The 24,062-nt window shown below is 44.4% G+C and overlaps 1 protein-coding gene across 1 annotated transcript in view; it reads left to right on the top strand.

Annotated features, from left to right (window-relative positions):
• LOC120998348 (zinc finger protein 501-like) overlaps nucleotides 1-23,191 on the top strand; it is a 308,112-nt gene extending 284,921 nt beyond the window's left edge. Inside the window, exons 4-7 of the mRNA XM_040429014.1 lie at nucleotides 17,026-17,107; nucleotides 17,204-17,286; nucleotides 17,423-17,543; nucleotides 21,320-23,191. Of these exons, the coding sequence (XP_040284948.1) occupies nucleotides 17,026-17,107; nucleotides 17,204-17,286; nucleotides 17,423-17,543; nucleotides 21,320-22,257 (1,224 nt within the window). The 3' untranslated portion in view covers nucleotides 22,258-23,191. The remainder of the gene's footprint in view (nucleotides 1-17,025; nucleotides 17,108-17,203; nucleotides 17,287-17,422; nucleotides 17,544-21,319) is intronic.
• The last annotated feature ends 871 nt before the right edge of the window (nucleotides 23,192-24,062 follow it).

The raw sequence follows: 24,062 nt of genomic DNA, 5'->3' as shown, positions 1-24,062 counted from the left end.
GCTACCAGAGAACCATCAGGTAGATGGAGCTGAAGTCTCCCCAGAATCTGACCAGAAAGGGATTGAACCAAAGACCATTTTACATTTCCCTCTTCCTCCTCCAGGACGGCTCCTGACCATGAGATGATCCTCCTCCCACCAGGCAGGGACAGTGAGGGTAAAACATCTTCTCCGCTGTGTCTTCCTGTCCTTTCAGGTGGGGAGAGGACATTATCTTCACATGGCAGCAGCTGCGGACATTCAGGCTTACCTCGGGCTCTTAGATTTGTGTAATGGAGCCTGCCGCAGACCTTTCTTCCCTGCTCCTCTGGAGCACCAGTGGAGGTGAGGAGCCTCTCTGAGGCTCAGCAGTGACTGGACACTCATGGAGCCCCTCCAGTCTTCTCCTCCGCTGCCTGAGATTCTCGGCTCTGGGGGGTGACATCAGCAGGGTCTGGAGGCTTGGTGAGGCTGTGATCGGCTGGAGATTCTGGCTCCAGTGTGAAGGTGACAGACGCTCTCAGACAGCGATGGGAGGGTTATTTCTACCTTGACTCTGGGCTGTGGACATCCGGTTTGTTGTGCTGTGTGGAGCCTGGTGTAAGTGGCCGGCAGTGAGTGTGGTGTATGTGTGCAGCGCTGGGGTATACAGAGGACTCCAGGGTTAATGGGCCTTTTACTGCAGGTTCCTTTCCTTCTCTCTGGTGATTGATTAGTGATAAGGATGCCTCCAGGGAGTCTCAGTCAGCGCCGGAGCCGCGTTCTCCTAAATGCCGGATCTGTTCTGAATAATTGCTAAAAACGTGCAGAGGACATTGTCTGAGAGGAAGGTCCTACTTTACAAGATGAGGTGAAGGACCTAGTCCACCCGGAAGATCACTCTGCTGTGGTGGAGGTTTCCTCATCTACACCGACTCCGTCCACAGGGAAATAAGAGGCTCCTCTACCTCTCCTCTCCTGCCTCCTCCTCCTCTTCTTCCTCAGTGTGATAATGATTTTCAGTTTTCCCTCTTTAATGATTTATCTGCTGATGGCTCGGAATATAAAAATAAAGTTTTATTTCCTCTGAAGATGCTAAGCTCGTGGACATTCAGAGGACCGTGCATGAGGAAATACTCAATTGTCTTGAAAAAAGGAAAAATCCTGTATGTCCAGTCCATCCCTCATGACGGCACCGCTGGAATTTGTACTCGTGACGCGGAGAGGTTTCCTGCTCTAAGGGTGAATATTTTCTACAAGAACCGTCAAGGTCTTCTAAGGCTGGGGCTGGATCGGGGGCTCTGCCTTTCCTTCTAGTTCCTGAGTAGCCTCGCTATCACCCCTCTGGGCAGAGGTCCGCTAGCTGCCTCTGAGCTTATAGATGTGTTCTCTGTTGGCCTGGATTTGAATGGGGGTGCGTGGCTCGTCCTCTTCCCTCCTACCCTATGTGGCTATGCCAGCACCTCCCGTTGTGGTCTGGCCTATTCCTGAGGGCTCATGCACACAAACATATGTTCTGTCCGCATCCAATCCACATTTTTTGTGGGTCAAATGCAGTCTCATTCACCGTGTGCTGTCCGCATCCGTATGTCTGTTCCATAGCATCAGCAAAATTGTAGAACATGTCCTGTTCTTGTCTGCATTAGGGACAAGGATAGGACTGTTCTGTGAGGGGCCGAACGTTCCGCAAATGCGGCATGCACACAGTCGGTATTTGTGTTTTGTGGACCGCAAAACAGGCTACAGTCATGTGCATGGTCCCTGACCTTTAGGAAGGGAGTAATGAAGCAGTGGGGGTTACCTCACTGTCTGTGGCAGTGGGTTTATGGAGCTCAGATCCGTGGTTCCCAGGTGGGCCTTTCAGCAGGACCGTTCTATGTGACCCGACGGGCAAGTGGACCGCGCGTGACCCGACGGGCAAGTGGACCGCGCGTGACCCGACGGGCAAGTGGACCGCGCGTGACCCGACGGGTAAATGGACCAGGCATGTGTGTAGTCTGCCTTGAGAGTTGTTATTCATCTCTTGACTATTTTCTAGCGTTCTGTTCTGTCTGGGTTGCGGGGTGAGATCTCCTCCAGGTCTCGCAGCCCGTTCGTAGGTTGGTGTGAATTAATTACGCTGATCGGGCTGTGTGTTGGACTAATTGAGTAGCTCATTTCTCGGAGCTTTGCCGGCTGCCCCACAGCTACCAACTTGCCTCTGTACTTGATTTATTGCCAAATTAGCTGGTGGCTCTGCTTGGCCTCACGCCTGTGCCTGGTAATGCCGACTAGCTAGCCCATTTATCTAGTGTACAACAAGTGTGTTCTCTAGATGTTCCTAAATATTGAACTGATATTCTGCATTTCCCCCCTTTTTGTGCCCGCACCATGCCTCCTGGTCTCTGCTGCTCTCCAAGCGTTGAGACCAGGAGGTTCAGCCCCTGCTCAGTTAGAATCTGCTCTGCGCATGTACCGAGACTGGGAGGCATGGTGCGGGTGCGTGACGACAGAGCTAGAGGAAATTGTCCAGGAACAGTTCCTGATCTTTTGGATGAAAGGATAGATTCCTCTCTAGGAAGGACACTAGATGCTGCATCCGCTTTATTGAAGCCTAACTTATCAGCCCCGTCCGTGGTCAGGTCTATGCAGTCACTGTTATAAGAGAATGCTCCTATAAATATTTATTGCCTCTTTTCCATCCGTTACTATAAGCCGTTGACCTCCTTTGTGATGGCGCGGCCACCTCTGTAAGACTCACAGCGAGGACCACGGCTTCAGGAGAGCTTTATGGCTTACATCCTGGTCGGGGTGTGACCTCTGCAATGACATTGTCCAACGCCCCAGTTGTTGTTTGGAAAGGACCTAGAAAAATTCTAGAGAAATGTGTCACAGAAAATTAGATGGAAATATCCCCTTTATAAAAAGAACTATTCCGACCCCTCAGAGCGATGACGTCAGAGATCCTGGGGGGGGGGGGGCTTTACATGACATCCCTGGATTTTCAAGGTATTTCTATACCCCAGTCTCATCAATAATACGTGAGGATTGCAGTATTCGGTATTTATTATGGGAGGACTGCATCACCTTGACCCCAGCTCTGACCTTCGGGAATATAAACACTTCCAGAATATCCAGTAATTAAAGGGGTCCTCTCACTTCAGTAAGTAGCATTTATCATGTAGATGCAGCCATCCTGCTTATCGCCTTAGACTGATGAAATCTAGAAATATACACTGACGAGCAAAAGGGTAACAATGTTCGGAACGTCTGTCGGTCATGTACAATGTATTCTATGACAATTTGAAATTCTCATGCAGACGATACAGGTTCTGATTTTTTCCACACAGATTTGGACCTACGGCGCAGATTTTAAAAGCCGCAGCATGTCAATTTATTTTATTATTCCTGTCCGAATTTACTCCATTCACTTCAATGGGGAGAGTAAAATCCGCATTTGGAAAATCTTTACCAAATCCGCACCAGTGGATGTGGATTGACCACACGGGTTTCCCTGCGAACACCTGTGGATTTCAGTGCGGATTGTCTGCACGTAAATCCTGAACGTGTGTCTTTACCCTCAGGCTCCATATCTCACTGACCTGAGACTCCCATCATCTTATAGACAATCCTCTTGGCATCTCCTACATACATTGGACTTGCAGCTCTTTCGCACATAATTAGTTCTGCAGATTCTTCTCATGTGACGGCATTGTTACTGTTCTACTCCTAAAATTCCAAATTTTAATTTTTTATATTTTGTTAGTATTTTGTAAATCCACCTTTGGCTTTCAGCGCTGCCTGAATCCTTCTGGGCATGCTCTCAATCAGATTCTCGCAGGTCTCGACCGAAATCTGTTCCCAGGTCTCTTCTACACGTTCCCAGTCTTGGTCATACTGGTCGACTCACGGGTACAAACACAGCTTTATCTTCAACTCTCCCCACAAGTGTTGGATTAGGTTGAGGTCCGGGGACTGTGGGGCCGATCCAGCTCCTCTACATTATTGTCAGTGAACCATTTCTTCTCCAACCTCGACGTATGCTTCGGATCGTTGTCCTGCTGGAACACTATGTCGTCCTTTCCATACCCATAGTACTCGAGTGTACGAAGTAACTCGTCATGTAGGATGCTCAGGTATAGCACAGCATTGACACCACCATCAATCCTGGTCAAGTACTCAACTCCTTTGGCTGTAAAAAAAAACATATCTTCAGGCTTCGTCCACCCAACCTGACAGTTCCTTCAACTTCTCGACCCATTATCCCCTTTTCCCTTGTTTCTTCCAGACCCATTTGACCCATCAGAGCCCAGTCTATTGACTTTCTTCATCTCCAGATGACCCGTCTACAATCTTCTACTGTTCGTACTTTTTTCCAGACTCGCGCCGACGCTTCTTATGACGATATTGAAGTCGAAGCTTCTTCACCTTTTTTCAGGCCACCATTCCAGACTTGTGTAACGCGTGTCGCACGGTGCTCACGTGGACGTCTGCGATCTCACTATTACGAAGCACACGAGCCGCCTCAACTGCCGCGTTTGTCGCACCAGAACTGATAGACCTTGTGATGAGCCGACTTGTCTACTCTGATATTTTACCTCGACGCCCGCCTCTTGGCTTTGAAATGGAAGGACTTCACGTCGTATTCTTCCAGCTGTCTTGGCCTCACATGATCCAGTTTGGTGATTTTCTTGGCCGAGATACCGCTGTCCATGAGCTGGATGAGGCTGTTTCTCTTTTCTTGGAAAATCTTCTTCTTGGCTGATCCTGGAACCAGTGACCTTTCGCTTGGGAATCGACCTGATAACGCACTGAAGAGAATGTGAGGACAGACTGTAATGTGTAGTATCCAAGAAGAAGAAGATTGTTCCACCACCAAGAGCAGAACAGTAACAATGCAGTTACACTGACGAGCAGAACAGTAACAATGCAGTTACACTGACAAGCAGAACAGTAACAATGCAGTTACACTGACGAGCAGAACAGGAACAATGCAGTTACACTGACGAGCAGAACAGGAACAATGCAGTTACATGAGAAGAATGTACCAGTCCTACAGGCTCACCTGAGTCAGAGGACCGCTGGCTGGAGGTAGGAGTGGAGCCCAGTGGCAAGGACCGCAGGCAGGTAGTAGGTGCAGGAAGTCTGGCAGAGGCGTAGTCGGTAGGCAGGCGGTGGGTCTGGGCAGGCGGCAGTAAGCGTGGTCAGACAATCCGGATGGTGACTGTGGTAGCAGTTCAGTAGTTAGGGACACGCAGAAGAGTAGTCGGTAGGCAGGCGGTGGGTCAGGGCAGGCGGCAGTAAGCGTGGTCAGACAATCCGGATGGCAACGGTGGTAGCAGTTCAGCAGGTAGGGACAAAGCAGAAGAGTAGTCGGTAGGCAATTCCTGGTCAGCAGTGGACTTTCAGTAGTAGCAAGAGCAGCAGATGAGGAGAAGCTTGATCAAGGCTCAGGAGCTCAATAATCAGCAAGCTAGAGTGCAAGGGGCTGAACTTATATAGGGAAGTACCAGGTGTGGGGAATCAAGGGTGATGAGCAAGGCTTGGCAAGACTGAGGTTAACTAATAGGCTTCAGGGAGGAATGTCCAGAGAGGACGGTAGCCTAGTAAGCAGGGCTACCGCTTGGGATGTGGCTGGTCATGGGTTCAAATCCCGACAAAGAATCTGCAGAACTAATCATATGCTAAATAGCTGAGATAGTATGAGATAGCCAAGATGATGGTCTAAAAAATGATGGGAGTCTTGCATTCGAAGCTGTAGTGGATGGTGAAATATGGAGCCTGAAAGTAACTAGACATTGTTACCCTTTTGCTCGTCAGTGTATTATCATTTCTCAACTCTTCTGAATTGTTATGAAAATGAATTAAACAGTATTAGGAGCAGATAGTTCTTTAAATCTGGATTCAGTTGGTATCTTTCTACTGACTCTGACTTCAGCCTAAACGAATCTCATCTCCAGAACTCTGACTCCACAGCCCTGCAATATCTTTTTTTTATTTGGAAAATCTAATTTACAAGATGAAAGCACATTATATCAGTGAACCCCACCCCCCCCCCCCATTCCCCCCCATCCCTTCCCACACTGAGCTCCCAGTGGGGGAACAAAAACGGAATGACATCATTTCTGCCCCCGAGAGATCGGCGCTGGTTAATCGGATACTTCTCATTGGTTTTATATCAGGATAGCCTCTCCCGCTGTAAGGCAGAATTATCACAATCAGCCGCTCTCCGTATCCATTGAGTCATCAGACAGATAGACGAGCCTGGCCGCTGTGTTCAGGATAGATTGGAGAGTCTGCGGAGGGGGAGAGCAGTTACAGTAAACAAGATGGGAATGGATCAGGGCAACAATGGTTGTCTATCCTGTTTCCACGGTAAGAAAGGGGCGGATTCTGGAGATGTTTTTGAGGTGCAGGCGACATGAGTGGGCAAACAATGGAATACAGATCCGTGCTAAACATAACACTAAGACAGTGGATGTGCTGCCGAGGCGGGATGGAGATTATAGGATTATATTTAGGTAAGTTAGTAGAAAACACCAGTCGTTCAGTTTCAGATATACAGAGGACAGCACTGGTGTTTTGTAGTACAGACGGGGTGATGCCACGGGAGGTATAGTAGGTGTCATCAGCATAGGACTGGTACTGAAAACTAAATCTGCTGATAGTCTGTCCAAAAGAGGAGAGAACCTGAGGAACTGACCCTGAGGGACCCCAACAGCAAGAGGGAGAGGAGGGGAGGTAGAGCCAGCAAACGACACATTGAAGTGGTGGCCAGAAAGAGAGGAAGAAAAGAATCCTTAAGGCCGATAGATCGGAGCATGGTGAGGAGGAGATGGTGTCTACAGTGACAAAGCCTGCAGATAGATCGGGGAGAATTACCCTATTTTTCGCTTTATAAGACGCACTTTTTTCCTCTCAAAGTGGGGGGGGGGGAAGCGTCTTATAAAGCAAATCTGTTGGAAATCAAGCTGGCCAACTGGATTGCAGGAGCTTTTAATTAGCCTGCTCTTGATCCTGCGATTTACCGTAAGTGAAGCTGAATGCCGCCAGCCCGCACACCCATAGTATGCAACGTACGCCGCTGCTGGCTAGGTCCGCTCCATAGAAGAGGAGGGGAGAGAAGAGCAGTCCTGCCTGTACGGACTGCTGATTGGTGGTGTGCACCGGCTGGAACTGCCGCCTCCACCAGTAAGTCCGGCCATGGGTGCATTCAAGGATGAGGGGGGTTATAGTCACATTTAATATAAACACATGTCAATTACATTACAGTCTCTGGACAGTGTTTATATTAAATGTGACTATAACCCCCCTCATCCTTAAGAATACACCCATGTACTGCAGTAAATAGATGCATTCTTATGGATGAGGAGGGTTATAGTCATTTTTATATAAACACAGGCCAATTACATTATTGTCTGTGGACACTGCTGATATTAAATGTGACTATAACCCCCCTCATCTTTAAGAATGCACTAATGTACAGTAATGCAGTTCATGGGTGTATTCTAAAGAATGAGGGGGTTATAGTCACATAACAGTGCATCGTCCAAAGATCTCCCAAATATCCTCATAACAGTGTGTCATCCATAGATCCCCCATAACAGTGCGTCATCCATAGATCCCCCATAACAGTGCGTCATCCATAGATCCCCCATAACAGTGCGTCATCCATAGATCCCCCATAACAGTGCGTCATCCATAGATCCCCCATAACAGTGCGTCATCCATAGATCCCCCATAACAGTGCGTCATCCATAGATCCCCCATAACAGTGCGTCATCCATAGATCCCCCATAACAGTGCGTCATCCATAGATCCCCCATAACAGTGCGTCATCCATAGATCCCCCATAACAGTGCGTCATCCATAGATCCCCCATAATAGTGCATCATCCATAGATCCCCCATAACAGTGCGTCATCCATAGATCCCCCATAACAGTGTGTCATCCATAGATCCCCCATGACAGTGCGTCATCCAAAGATCCCCCATAACAGTGTGTCATCCATAGATCCCTCATAACAGTGCGTCATCCAGAGATCCCCCATAACAGTGTGTCATCCATAGATCCCCCATAACAGTGTGTCATCCATAGATCCCCCATGACAGTGCGTCATCCATAGATCCCCCATAACAGTGTGTCATCCATAGATCCCCCATGACAGTGTGTCATCCATAGATTCCCCCATAACAGTGTGTCATCCATAGATCCCCCATGACAGTGTGTCATCCATAGATCCCCCATAACAGTGCGTCATCCATAGATCCCCCATAACAGTGCGTCATCCATAGATCCCCCATAACAGTGTGTCATCCATAGATCCCCCATGACAGTGTGTCATCCATAGATCCCCCATAACAGTGCGTCATCCATAGATCCCCCATAACAGTGTGTCATCCAGAGATCCCCCATAACAGTGTGTCATCCATAGATCCCCCATAACAGTGCGTCATCCATAGATCCCCCATAACAGTGTGTCATCCATAGATCCCTCATAACAGTGCGTCATCCAGAGATCCCCCATAACAGTGTGTCATCCATAGATCCCCCATAACAGTGTGTCATCCATAGATCCCCCATGACAGTGTGTCATCCATAGATTCCCCCATAACAGTGCGTCATCCATAGATCCCCCATAACAGTGCGTCATCCATAGATCCCCCATAACAGTGTGTCATCCATAGATCCCCCATGACAGTGTGTCATCCATAGATCCCCCATAACAGTGTGTCATCCATAGATCCCCCATAACAGTGCGTCATCCATAGATCCCCCATGACAGTGTAAAATATTATTATTTTATTAAATATTTTAGCACACCTTTTGGTTCAATCCCCCCCCCCCCCTATTTTCCTCCTCTAAAACCTAGGTGCGTCTCATCATCAGGTGCGTCTTATCAAACGAAAAATACATTAGTAGAGAGTAGTCACCGTAGCATTTAGCTGTCAGGAGGTCATTGGTCACTTTAGTGAGGACAGTTTCTGTAGAATGCGAAAACCAGATTGTAATGGATGACGTAGAGAAGATCAGAGAGATAGCGGATCAGGCGAGAGTAGACGCTCCAGGAGCTTAGAGATGAAGAGAAGAATGGAGACTGCTCTGTAGTTAGTTGTGCAGGATGAGTCAAGAGAATGGGGTTATGACAGAATATTTGAATGAAGAGCGAAAGATACCAGAAGAGAGAGATTGAAGATTTTGGTTAGGTGAGAGGTGACAGCCGGGGAGAGAGACGGGAGGAGGTGGGAGAGAATAGGGTCAGTAGGGCAAGTAGAAGAGAGGAGCCTGGAGAATAATTCTTCTGTGACTGGGTTGAATGTGGAGAATGAGGCGGAGGAGATGTGGGTGGTAAATGGATTAATGATAATTAGAGGCAGGAAAATGGTCTCCTGCAGGATATTTCCAATTTTCTCTTTGAAGCGGGTGGCCAGATCTTCAGCACGGAGGTCTGTACTAGGCATCTGCACTTTTGGGCAGCGGAGGGAGTGAAAAGTGCCAAAGAGGTTTGTTTTTAGATAATTGGATGAGGAGATCAGGGTCGTGAAATAGTTCTATTTGGAGAGGTGAAGGGCTGAGATAACAGATAATGCTGTATGACTTTTTACAAATTAAAAATCTTTGAAAATTAAAAAAAAAATAATAATAATTATTTGCGTCGGCATTTCCCATAACATTTTTTTGTTTTGTTTCACTTGGGGGAAGTGATTAGAATTTTTTATGTTTTGGGTTTTTTATTTTTAAAGCGAACCTGTCACCTGGATTTCACTTAATAAACTATCACCAGTACCTTATAGATCATCCTCATTGTGTTCGCACACGGTCTTGTCCCGCTTTCCTGGGATGTATATTCATGAAAAAAACGACTTATAAAGTCCTCGTTTCCAGCTCCTGCAGTCACGCTAGAAGTCAAGGGGGTAGCCCTTCCTTCACTCCGGGCTGTAACTCCCCTGCCCTAACCCCTCCTCTAAGTAGTGTAACTGACACCCGGCTCAGTCGCCGGGACCGCGCTTGTACAGGCGGCGCATGCGCCGTCGGACTCAAGCGCGATCCTGTAACTGAATCGCGCGTGAGGAAGAGAAGACAGGCAGGCATCGGGGACGGCGCATGCGTGATTCAGTTACAGGATCGCGCTTGAGTCCGACGGCGCATGCGCCGCCTGTACAAGCGCGGTCCCGGCGACTGAGCCGGGTGTCAGTTACACTACTTAGAGGAGGGGTTAGGGCAGGGGAGTTACAGCCCGGAGTGAAGGAAGGGCTACCCCCTTGACTTCTAGCGTGACTGCAGGAGCTGGAAACGAGGACTTTATAAGTCGTTTTTTTCATGAATATACATCCCAGGAAAGCGGGACAAGACTGTATGGGAACACAATGAGGATGATCTATAAGGTACTGGTGATAGTTTATTAAGTGAAATCCTGGTGAAAGGTTCGCTTTAAACTTTCAAATTTCTTTTAATTGTAATGTTGTTGTTCTTTTAGGGATCTTGTACTGGTAATCTTGTGATCACTTGTCCCATAGACTGCAATAGAATGCTGTTATACAGTCCTGATCAAAAGTTTAAGACCACTTGAAAAATGGCAAAAAATCATATTTTACATTGTTGGATCTTAACAAGGTTTCAAGTAGAGCTTCAACATGCAACAAGAAGAAATGGGAGGGAGACAAAACATTTTTTGAGCATTCAATTAATTGAAAATAACGATTAAACTGAAACAGGCTGTTTTTCAGCTGATCAAAAGTTTAGGACCACATGCCTTTAAAAGGCCAAATCTGTGCAAAGATGTGGATTCATTGTCATCTTCTGTCAGGTAGTCACACGTTGTGATGGCAAAGGAAAAAAGGTCGGGTTGTTAAACTGCATAAGCAGGGTCTCTCACAGCGCGCCATCGCTGCTGAGGTGGGACGCAGGAAGACAGTCATTTGGAATTTCTTAAATGATCCTGAGGGTTATGGAACAAAAAAGTCAAGTGGAAGACCCAAAAAAATGTCCTCAGCACTGAGCCGGAGGATCCAATTGGCTGTCCGTCAAGACACTGGACAATCCTCGACCCAAATTAAGGCCCTTACTGGTGCTGACTGCAGCCCCATAACCATCAGACGGCATCTGAGACTGAAGGGCTTCAAAAACAAAAAACGTCTTTAAAGAGAGCACCAAACATGGGACATTCAAAGGTGGAAGAAAGTTTTATTCTCTGATGAGAAAATTTTTTAACCTTGATGGTCCTGATGGTTTCCAACGTTACTGGCATGACAAGCAGATCCCACCTGAGATGTTTTCTACGCGCCACAGTGGAGGGGGCGCCATAATTGTCTGGGGGGCTTTTTCCTTCAGTGGAACAATGGAGCTTCAGGAAGTGCAGGGGCGTCAAACGTCCGCTGGCTATGTCCAGATGTTGCAGAGAGCATTCCTCATGACTGAGGGCCCTCGTCTGTGTGGTAACGACTGGGGTTTTCAACAGGACAACGCTACAGTACACAATGCCCGCAGGACAAGGGACTTCTTCCAGGAGAATAACATCACTCTTTTGGCCCATCCTGCGTGTTCCCCTGATCTAAATCCAATTGAGAACCTTTGGGGATGGATGGCAAGGGAAGGTTACAAAAATGGACAAGAGTTCCAGACAGTAGATGGCCTTCGTGCGGCCGTCTTCACCACTTGGAGAAATGTTCCCACTCACCTCATGGAAACAACATCAAGCATGCCGAAACAATAACGGCGGAGCTACTCATTACTGAGTTCATGTTTGGAAGTTGGATTTCTGTTTTGGGAGGGGTTTAGGTTTTTTTTGGAGGTGTGGTCCTAAACTTTTGATCAGCTGAAAAACAGCCTGTTTCAGTTTATTCGTTGTTTTCATTAAATTGAATGCTCAAATTTTTTTTGTCTCCCTCCCATTTCTTCTTGTTGCATGTTGAAGCTCTACTTGGAACCTTGTTAAGATCCAGCCATGCTAAATAGGATTTTTTTGCCATTTTTCAAGTGGTCTTAAACTTTTGATCAGGACTGTAGTTTATGGCAGGCATGCTCAACCTGCGGCCCTCCAGCAGTTGCAAAACTACCACTCCCAGCATGCCTAAACAGCCTACAGCAGAGCATGGTGGGAGTGGTAGTTTTACAACAGCTGGAGGGCCGCAGGTTGAGCATCCCTGGTTTATGAGATTCAGACATAGCTTTGCAGGCCTAAGAACCTTCACAAGGCCCCACAATTTTGCCACAGGGGCTCCCATCAGAGGGAGCCCATTCCCTCTTTCTAATCCCACAGATGCCTTGGACAGGGATTGGCATTATTGCCGTTCGTATCATACAGCCAGCGCCCATCATGTACAGTAGAAGCCCTGCTCTTGAGCCCTCTCCCTACAACCGTGTAATCACGTATCTGTACTACCACCATTCCCCCGGACCTGTCAAGAACATCTTTATAACTCCTTATAGATGTCACATGGCGTTTCCCCTGATTCTTGCTATTCTTTAATATTCATTAACATATGTAGATATACCGTGGATATTAATTGAGTCCCATAAATCTATAGAAAAACTAAATTCAAATATAAAAAAAAGACCCTTAAAATCTGCACAGCACCGGAAGCATCGCTTGCGTTCCTCAGACCCGGAAGTAGCGGGCGTCGCGTAGCTGTGCGTTCCACCTACCGGAAGTGTCTATTTCGGCGGGAGGAAGTCTCGCGGTGCCTTGCTTTTTAAACCCGGAGTCTGATGCTTTATGTCTCTGCGTCATGGCCCACCTATTAGGGAACTGGCTACACAATGGGGACGTACACATGTGAGTAATGGCCTGTAGCGCCATTATCTGATGCCACAGCATCTTTGTTTCTCTTCCTGGTTTAGACTAATTTTTGGTGGAGCTTTGTCATCCTGACCGCCTGGGACCACATGTGATGTAGCCTAAGCTTTCTCATTGTTTATCAACACAGCCAGTTTCCCTATTTGCATTATCGGGATTTATCACCCAGTATTTAGTATTTGGGCCTTCTTTCTTCCCCACACGGACCCCCTGAGGAACCCTGTCTGGGGGAACCGTGTCGGGGTAAAAGGGAAATTTGAACCGATCAGGGTTTGATAGGGTGAATTTGGATAGACAGGAGGACGGAGAGGCCCCACCATTAGGAGTCGTCTCCGGGCTGAGGGGTTAATAGGGTCTCTGTAGGGAAAACTATCCCATTGTAGAGTATCCTTTTCCCTTCTTACCTCACCATCCATAATCGCTGTTTCTCATTTTTTTGACATATTCTTTGTGTATCTTTCTAAATGTGAACCTATCTACTGACCAGGGCTGTTACATGATTCTAATAAAAACTGAGATTTAAGGGTCTTTTTGATATTTGAATTTAGTTTTTCTATTTTTTAATACCAGCTGACCTCTATTATCATAATGCCTCTGGGGGGGGGGGGGGAAACACCTTTAAAGGTATTCGAAGTCAGCAGCCCAGATGTTTTTATGAACCCTTTCCTAACATCCGCTGTATAGATATATAGGACCCTTTAAAAATGGTGCCCACTGAGCTCCATAGCTGCCAGGCGTTTGCTGTTTTACACAGCAGACATCCAGATGCAGTGGTCAATGACACTTGAGTGGTCATTTATCAGGTGCGCTGTGCTCCAGGTGATGGAACGGCTTCACCATGATGGGATTGCAGGAGCTATTCGGCTGCTAAGGCAGCCTAGGACTGTATGAAGGCTCGAAGGCCTGCCATAGAAAGTCCCCGTAGACTCCAGTGGTAACTCATTGCAGGTAACTATTGCAATCTATGGTAAGGGTGATCAGACAGTCACATGGGGGAGGGGGGTTATATAATAAATGTGAAAAGAAGTTTTTTAAAATATTTTTAAAAAAGCTAAAAATTCATTCAAATGACGCCTTTCCCCATTTTACAAAGTAAAATAAACCATAAAAAAATTTAAGATTATTAATAATATGTGTGTCCCAAAACATGAAAATATTAATAGTATTTAACCTGTGTTGTGAATGGAAAAGAAAATAATGTTTTGTTCTTTTTTGGTTACTTCACCCAAAAATGGGAATATAAAGTGATCAAAAAGTCATGCACACTCCAAAATGGTGGTATCCTGTGGTATCACTGTAATCGTACTGACCCGGAGAATGAAGAGAACAGGTCAGTTTTATCTCATAGGGAACGCTGTAAATACAAAACCCATAAAACTATATAAATGTGGTATCACTGTAATTGTACTGACCCGGAGAATGAAGGGAACAGGTCAGTTTTATATCATAGGGAACGCTGTAAAAACAAAACCCATAAACTATATAAATGTGGTATCACTGTAATTGTACTGACCCGGAGAATGAAGAGAACAGGTCAGTTTTATCTCATAGGGAACGCTGTAAATACAAAACCCATAAAACTATATAAATGTGGTATCACTGTAATTGTACTGACCCGGAGAATGAAGGGAACAGGTCAGTTTTATATCATAGGGAACGCTGTAAAAACAAAACCCATAAACTATATAAATGTGGTATCACTGTAATTGTACTGACCCGGAGAATGAAGAGAACAGGTCAGTTTTATCTCATAGAGAACGCTGTAAAAACAAAACCCATAAAACTATATAAATGTGGTATCACTGTAATCGTACTGACCCGGAGAATGAAGAGAACAGGACAGTTTTATCTCATATGGAACGCTGTAAAAACAAAACCCATAAAACTATATAAATGTGGTATCACTGTAATCGTACTGACCCGGAGAATGAAGAGAACAGGTCAGTTTTATCTCATAGGGAACGCTGTAAAACAAAACCCATAAAACCATATAAATGTGGTATCACTGTAATTGTACTGACCCGGAGAATGAAGAGAACAGGACAGTTTTATCTCATAGGGAACGCTGTAAATACAAAACCCATAAAACTATATAAATGTGGTATCGCTGTAATCGTACTGACCCGGAGAATGAAGAGAACAGGTCAGTTTTATTTCATGGGGAACGCTGTAAAAACAAAACCCATAAAACTATATAAATGTGGTATCACTGTAATCGTACTGACCTGGAGAATGAAGAGAACAGGTCAGTTTTATCTCATAGGGAACGCTGTAAAAACAAAACCCATAAAACTATATAAATGTGGTATCACTGTAATCGTACTGACCTGGAGAATGAAGAGAACAGGTCAGTTTTATCTCATAGGGAACGCTGTAAAAACAAAACCCATAAAACTATATAAATGTGGTATCACTGTAATCGTACTGACCCGGAGAATGAAGGGAACAGGTCAGTTTTATATCATAGGGAACGCTGTACAAACAAAACCCATAAACTATATAAATGTGGTATCACTGTAATCGTACTGACCCGGAGAATGAAGAGAACAGGTCAGTTTTATCTCATAGAGAACGCTGTAAAAACAAAACCCATAAAACTATATAAATGTGGTATCACTGTAATCGTACTGACCCGGAGAATGAAGAGAACAGGTCAGTTTTATCTCATAGCGAACGCTGTAAAAACAAAACCCATAAAACTATATAAATGTGGTATCACTGTAATCGTACTGACCGGAGAATGAAGAGAACAGGTCAGTTTTATCTTATAGGGAACACTGTAAATACAAACCCTATAAAACTATATAAATGTGGTATCACAGTAATCGTACTGACCGGAGAATGAAGGGAACAGGTCAGTTTTATCTCATAGGGAAAGCTGTAAAAACAAAACCCATAAAACTATATAAATGTGGTATCACTGTAATCGTACTGACCGGAGAATGAAGAGAACAGGTCAGTTTTATCTCATAGGGAAAGCTGTAAAAACAAAACCCATAAAACTATATAAATGTGGTATCACTGTAATCGTACTGACCGGAGAATGAAGAGAACAGGTCAGTTTTATCTCATAGGGAAAGCTGTAAAAACAAAACCCATAAAACTATATAAATGTGGTATCGCTGTAATCGTACTGACCCGGACAATGAAGGGAACAGGTCAGTTTTAACTTATAGGAAATGCCGTAAACACAACACCCATAAAGCTATAAAAATGTGGTATCACTGTAATCGTACTGACCCGGAGAATGGAGAGAACAGGTCAGTTTTATCTCATAGGGAACGCTGTAAAAACAAAACCCCTAAAATTATATAAATGTGGTATTTATTTTTTAAGTATAAATAATCAGTGCGATATCGGCAAAATTAAACCCATGAAGCAATGCGGAATTGTGATATTTAATTGTCCCATTAGAAGGTACAATTTGTTTTACAAAAAATAATTCCTCATATGGCTATGCGAAGGCGTAGAGCGCGTCATAGTTTCCGCTTGTCACCGTTCTCACAGGGCTGCTATTACTCAGTGCTATATCTGTGCCTGATGAAGACTGAGGTGTTTATTTTTTGGGTTCAGTTCGCTCCACAGATCATAGTGTCCATTTTATAGCTGTCACCCTCCCTATGCATCTCCTCACTACACCCGTACCTGTCATGTGCCACATTTAATGCATTATTACATCCAGTGACTAAGGAATATGTCCCCCCCCCACACATCTCATGGAAGCTTCCAAGATTTCCATCCCAAGGTTGAGTAGAATGGCTACTTGTGAATCCTACAGAACCATAGAGAAGGAGCTGTCTGACAAGTAAAAGCCCACCTGACTAGAGCTTCATCCACTACTTGGGCAGAGGGGCATCTGCCTCCACTTAACACATTTGTAGGGCAGCAGCTTGGGCTATTCCTCATACTTCTGTGAAACATTATAGAGCGGGTATTCATTCAACATGAGAATTAGCGTTTGGGGAGAAAGTGCTCTAAGCAGTAGTCCCTCCATAGACTGTGACTGATCTGGTAGATCTCATGGTCAGGTGCCATGGTGGAGGATGACAGGGAAAGTTAGCCTTACCAGTAGTTCCTCCACGGCGGCACAATGTAACTTCCCAACCAAAAATGTATGAATAAATACAGAAATTCTATTTAGAGTCTTCTGGGTTCAGAAGACCCTGAGAAGAATAAGCTTCTGGTCTCTGCTTGGTAGGGGAAGGATCATCTCATGGGCAGATGTCATCATGGAGATTTCATGAAAAATAAATTACCAATAACGATAGTTGGCTTTCTTTTCTGTTGTTTAGGATGAAAATCTGATGGATATTAAGGTTGAGGTTAAAGATGAAGAAGAAGAAGAGGAGACGGATTTATGGGGCGATCAGCACTGTAAGGAGGGGGGCTGTCATGGGTCACCTGGATACTACTCCCATCATCTCATCATCACATGTAATATTCTCTCCTGTCGCTGTGTGTTTCCTACAGATAGACTCAGACTCATAGAAAGAAGTCCCCCCGAGAGATGTCCCCGTCCTCTGTATTCCCAGGACTGGCCAGAGGACCATCAGGTAGATGGAGCTGAGCCCTATACACATCTATATAGGGGGGTCCTGCAGTCATAGAGGGGTCATAGATGGTGGGGGTCTCTTATGTGGATCTGTTAGATTTCCCACCTGTCTGCTGTATTGTACTGAATTATTACACATGACAAATCAGGGGGAAGATCTGACTATTGTTAAAGTGGAGGATGAAGAAGAGCGGATGATGGGCGAAACCCCGTGTAGGAGTGAGATGGAGGAGGACATTCCAGGAGATGTGACCACAGGTATGGAATAAGGGGATCAGGAGGTTTCTTAAAGGCTATGTACACCTTCAGGGGCAATTTTTTTTATGATAGCATTTCACTCATTTTGGGCTAAAAATCTAATTGTCAGTTGGTTTTTATTAAAAATATTCAGCCGTTCTGTCACAAAACTGTGTGACTCCTACTTTCACTTTGTGCCGTCATCTAATAAACCTTATGTCTAAATTACGAAAAGTCATAGACACTTATTTAACCCCTTCCCGCCCAGCGCCGTAATAGTACGGCGCAGCAGGACGTGACTTGCCGCCCCCCAGCGCAGTACTATTACGGCGCGCTGATCGGGCAGGTGCAGGAGCTGCGCCCACCCGATCAGCTGCAGGGGACCGGCTGTTCCCATTAGCCGGACCCCTGCTGTATGCGCCGGCATCAGTGACCGCAGCATAGAAGGGGTTTGTTGCGGGTGAGGGAGCCCAGCGGGGACCCGATGGGTGAGAAGGCAGCCTGATGCCATGCAGAGGCTGCCCAATGCCTTGTACGGCATCGGGCCTTGTACGGCATCGGGGCCTGCCTTCTACGGGTGCCCAGGAGATCCAGCCCAGGCCGCGTTTCCTAGGCAAGCTGTTAGTCTATTACTCTGTGTAATACACTAACAGGCAATGCATTCCAATACATACAGGGAGTGCAGAATTATTAGGCAAGTTGTATTTTTGAGGATTAATTTTATTATTGAACAACAACCATGTTCTCAATGAACCCAAAAAACTCATTAATATCAAAGCTGAATTTTTTTGGAAGTAGTTTTTAGTTTGTTTTTAGTTTTAGCTATTTTAGGGGGATATCTGTGTGTGCAGGTGACTATTACTGTGCATAATTATTAGGCAACTTAACAAAAAACAAATATATACCCATTTCAATTATTTATTTTTACCAGTGAAACCAATATAACATCTCAACATTCACAAATATACATTTCTGACATTCAAAAACAAAACAAAAACAAATCAGTGACCAATATAGCCACCTTTCTTTGCAAGGACACTCAAAAGCCTGCCATCCATGGATTCTGTCAGTGTTTTGATCTGTTCACCATCAACATTGCGTGCAGCAGCAACCACAGCCTCCCAGACACTGTTCAGAGAGGTGTACTGTTTTCCCTCCTTGTAAATCTCACATTTGATGATGGACCATAGGTTCTCAATGGGGTTCAGATCAGGTGAACAAGGAGGCCATGTCATTAGATTTTCTTCTTTTATACCCTTTCTTGCCAGCCACGCTGTGGAGTACTTGGACGCATGTGATGGAGCATTGTCCTGCATGAAAATCATGTTTTTCTTGAAGGATGCAGACTTCTTCCTGTACCACTGCTTGAAGAAGGTGTCTTCCAGAAACTGGCAGTAGGACTGGGAGTTGAGCTTGACTCCATCCTCAACCCGAAAAGGCCCCACAAGCTCATCTTTGATGATACCAGACCAAACCAGTACTCCACCTCCACCTTGCTGGCGTCTGAGTCGGACTGGAGCTCTCTGCCCTTTACCAATCCAGCCACGGGCCCATCCATCTGGCCCATCAAGACTCACTCCCATTTCATCAGTCCATAAAACCTTAGAAAAATCAGTCTTGAGATATTTCTTGGCCAGTCTTGACGTTTCAGCTTGTGTGTCTTGTTCAGTGGTGGTCGTCTTTCAGCCTTTCTTACCTTGGCCATGTCTCTGAGTATTGCACACCTTGTGCTTTTGGGCACTCCAGTGATGTTGCCGCTCTGAAATATGGCCAAACTGGTGGCAAGTGGCATCTTGGCAGCTGCACGCTTGACTTTTCTCAGTTCATGGGCAGTTATTTTGCGCCTTGGTTTTTCCACACGCTTCTTGCGACCCTGTTGACTATTTTGAATGAAACGCTTGATTGTTCGATGATCACGCTTCAGAAGCTTTGCAATTTTAAGAGTGCTGTATCCCTCTGCAAGATATCTCACTATTTTTGACTTTTCTGAGCCTGTCAAGTCCTTCTTTTGACCCATTTTGCCAAAGGAATTGCCTAATAATTATGCACACCTAATATAGGGTGTTGATGTCATTAGACCACACCCCTTCTTATTACAGAGATGCACATCACCTAATATGCTTAATTGGTAGTAGGCTTTCGAGCCTATACAGCTTGGAGTAAGACAACATGCATAAAGAGGATGATGTGGTCAAAATACTCCTTTGCCTAATAATTCTGCACACAGTGTATGTATTGTAATGCATTGCGGAGGGGATCAGACCCCCAAGAGTTAAAGTCAGAAATAATATTAATTTAAAAAAAAATAGTTTTCAAGTAAAAAAAACGCCCCTTTCCCCTGATTTTATAATAAAAAATAGAAAAAAAAAGAAAAAACACACATATTAGGTATCATTGCGTCTGTAACAAATATCATTATTTTTTTTACTTGCCATTAATTCCAGGCAGCTGTACACCTAAAAGGGGGTTCACGTACATAAAATAAAACACGTGCATCGAGCATCAACTTATTAACTGACTGGTACAGTGGGGGAGAGGACCCTTCCCATGAGAGCTTACAATCTACAGGAGACACTAGGTGAGGGTGAAGGCTGCTCATCTGTCTGGGTGCGTGCTTATTAGAGGTGGTAGGCTTTCCTAAAGAGCTTGGAGATAGCCAATCAAATACACTGGGGGTCTATTCCAGTGTCCATGTTTCTGTAAACCATCCCAATGTGAAAATACCTGTAATAGACAAAAGACGAACACTTCCACCTCAGAGAGTCCAACTGATACGATATTCATCACTAATTGTTCCGCTATTTTGTTAATTTCTGTGAATTGTTCCTGTAAAGTTCTGTTAGGGCTGTGATCTCCACCCATCGGTGGTTTCCTGGATTGCCTAACTCTGACATCGTCTCCATTTATGAAGCTTGTGACCCCTCTCCTCCTGGTTTTCTGTCTTTATTATCTGGATTTAGTTCTGATGATTCTATCCTCTGTATAGGTTAACAATATCTGATCGGTGGGGGTCTGACACCTGAGACCCCCCCCAGATCAGCTGTTTGAGAAGTCAGCGGCACTCTCAGTAGCTGAAGAGAGATCTGCTTTTTTATTTATGTGCAAATGGGTAAGTTTGAGCACCATGGGGTGGGGCTGAATCCTTGGAGCACTGCTTTTGTAACGCCCCTATGCTCTGCTCCCATTGATTGTCAGGGCTGTGTCACAGCCTGATATCATATACACTACTTACAGCCTAGCAAGTACAGAATAACTGTCAGCAGGACATTTTTCTGTATGCATACGATTTTAATTTCTTTTAAATTTTATTATTTAAATGAGGAAGAAAATATTAACTGAGGGAAAATGTACGTCTCTTGGAATTTGAACCTGAGACCCTCTATATGGAAGGCAAAACATTTGCCTTTTGGAAGTAGCTCTACCATGTTGAGAATGGTGGTTTTCTATACTTAGAAAGCTAGTACATATTACTGGTTTTATAGACGCAAGATATGCCTGTAAAGAAATCGGTAATATGTATTATTATTAAAGTATAGATGCAGTAAGAGACTTTTGCGCACTTTTATGTTTATTGTCTGGATCACTTGCTGACACGTGAATCATTATACTTTACAAAGTGGCATCGATGAATTCCTGAGATAACAGAAACTGTTGCATAACAATATTGATCAATCACCTCATAAGTCTGAGTGACTGTATACAGCCCTATCTGTATATTCTACATTTATCCATCATCAGTGGTAAGCCAACCAAGTATTTTAATTTTTTAATTTTCTTTTTTGTTATATATCCAACAGGAAAGAAGCCGTATTCATGTTCAATATGTGGCAAATGCTTTATAAGTAATTCAGATCTTGTTAAACATGAGCGAAGTCACACAGGAGAGAAGCCGTATTCATGTTCAGAATGTGGGAAATGTTTTACCCAGAAAGCAACTCTTGTTAAACATAAAAGAATTCACACTGGAGAGAAGCCATTTTCATGTTCAGATTGTGAGAAATGTTTTACAAATCAGTCAGGTCTTGCTAGACATAAGAGAATTCACACAGGAGAGAGGCCTTATTCATGTTCAGAATGTGGTAAATGTTTCACAACTAAATCATATCTCCTTACACATTGGAGAATTCACACAGGAGAGAAGCCATATTCATGTCCAGAATGTGGGAAATGTTTTATAAATAAATCACATTTTGTTACTCATAAGAAAAGTCACACAGGAGCGAAGCCTTATTCATGCTCCATATGTAGCAAGTGCTTTATAGGTAAATCACAGCTTGTTAAACATGAGAGAAGTCACACAGGAGAGAAGCCATATTCATGTTCAGAATGTGGGAAATGTTTTACCAAGAAATCCAATCTTGAGCAACATATGAGAACTCACACAGGAGAGAAACCATATTCATGTTCAGAATGTGGGAAAAGCTTTACACAGAAACCAAGCCTTAATCAGCATCAGAGAATTCACACAGGAGAGAAACCATATTTATGTTCAGAATGTGGGAAATGTTTTATAAACAAAACATGTCTTGTTTTACATCAGAGAAGTCACACAGGAGAGAAGCCATATTCATGCTCAGTATGTGGGAAATGCTTTACACACAAATCACAACTTGTTAGACATCACATAATTCACACAGGAGAGAAGGCCTATTCATGTGCAGAATGTGGGAAATGCTTTACAACGAAACCAAGCCTTAGTCAACATCAGCGAATTCACATAGGCAAAAAGCCGTAGTCATGTTCAAATGTTGGATATGTTTTATAAGTAAATTCGATCTTGCTCAACATAAGATAATTCATACAGAAGAGAAATCTTTTTGATGTGTTGTATAAGGCCTCATGCACACGGCTGTATCTGTTTTTTCTTTGTCCGCAAAAACCCCATACCGACCACGTTAATCCCACATTTTCCCTTCCGCAGGTCCCACAGTATGTTGCAAATGCTTATTCTTGTCTGCAAAACAGATATACGGATGATGACAGCACACAGTGTGCTTTGTGTATCTTTTGCCCCATTTAAATGTGGATCAAACGCGGAACGGAACTACGGTTGTGTGTGTGGGGCCTAAGAATAATGTTTTACAAGGAAATTAAATTCTGAAACTCATCATAGAATTCACATAGAATAAACCATAATCCTGTTGAGAATGTGGGAAATGTTATAACAGAAAAATAGGACTTTATTTACTGTCAGAGCAGTGATGATGAATTGTCCCTATGGACCTTGCTTCTTCTTACTGTATTCACACCTCCACCCACACTGCAGGAGAATCCAGAGGACATACTGTAAGGTCTCCTCATGGAGACATTTATGTACCATGTGGACACATCGATATCTGATCTTCAGTCGTACAGTATATACAGATAAAGCTGATGGAATAGAAGAAAACAGCAATAATTAATAGAATTTGCAGTAATGCACTGAGCATGGCAGATTACTGATCAGCTTCGTTATCTTGCAGCACTGGGGTCCTGGGTTCAAATCTGACCAAGGACAACATCTGCATGGAGTTTGTATGTTCTCCCTGTGTTTGTGTTGGGTTTCCGCCGGGTTCTTTGCTTTCCTCTTACACTCCACAAACATACTGTGAGGTCAAAGGGTTTGGCTGCTCTTTATTTTCAGAAATGTGCTGAAAACATACAGTCAGTAATAAAATGTCTTTAGAAGATCTGCTCTAAAGTCCTTATTATTATACAGTTGCTACTTTTTTTCTCCCAATTGGTCTCACTGCTTGTATGGTTCTCCTGTCCTGAATATGGTTGGTGATTGGGGGGCATGTGACCAAACCAGTCAATCAGCGGCCTCCATTGAATAACACTATATATTAGCAAGGAGGAGGTATAATGAGTGTACTATAACTCCCAGCATGTCCAGGATGTTATTTTGTGATATCAGAGGACATTACAGGAGGAGGGAGGAGAGGACTACAACTCCCAGCATGTCCAGCCTGTTATTATGTGATATCAGAGGACATTACAGGAGGAGGTAGGAGAGGACTACAACTCCCAGCATGTCCAGCCTGTTATTAGTTGATATCAGAGGACATTACAGGAGGAGATAGAAGAGGAGAGGACTACAACTCCCAGCATGTCCAGCCCATTATTATGTGGTATCAGAGGACATTACAGGAGGAGGTAGAAGAGGAGAGGACTACAACTCCCAGCATGTCCAGTCTGTTATTATGTGATATCAGAGGACATTACAGGAGGAGAGGACTACAACTTCCAGCATGTCCAGCCCGTTATAATGTGATATCAGACGACATTACAGGAGGAGGTATAAGAGGAGAGGATTACAACTCCAAGCATGTCTTGTCTGTTACTATGTGATATCAGAGGCTTCTACAGGAGGTATAAGAGGAAAGGACTACAACTCCCAGACTGAAAAGTCACAGGTTTGATACACAGGTTATTAAATGGTACTAGCAAATTTATAATGTTTTTTTTTTTCTGTATTTTAAAGACAGAGGCTCAATTAAATGTCCATCTGCTTCTGCAAACACACTGCACACTGGTATTGACAATTTACTTTGGTAATAA

This window comes from Bufo bufo, chromosome 4 (genome assembly GCF_905171765.1).
Source record: "Bufo bufo chromosome 4, aBufBuf1.1, whole genome shotgun sequence".
Taxonomy (NCBI): Eukaryota; Metazoa; Chordata; class Amphibia; order Anura; family Bufonidae; genus Bufo; species Bufo bufo.
The sequence above is the reverse complement of the archived record's forward strand: the minus strand, read 5'-3'. Positions and strand labels throughout refer to the sequence as shown.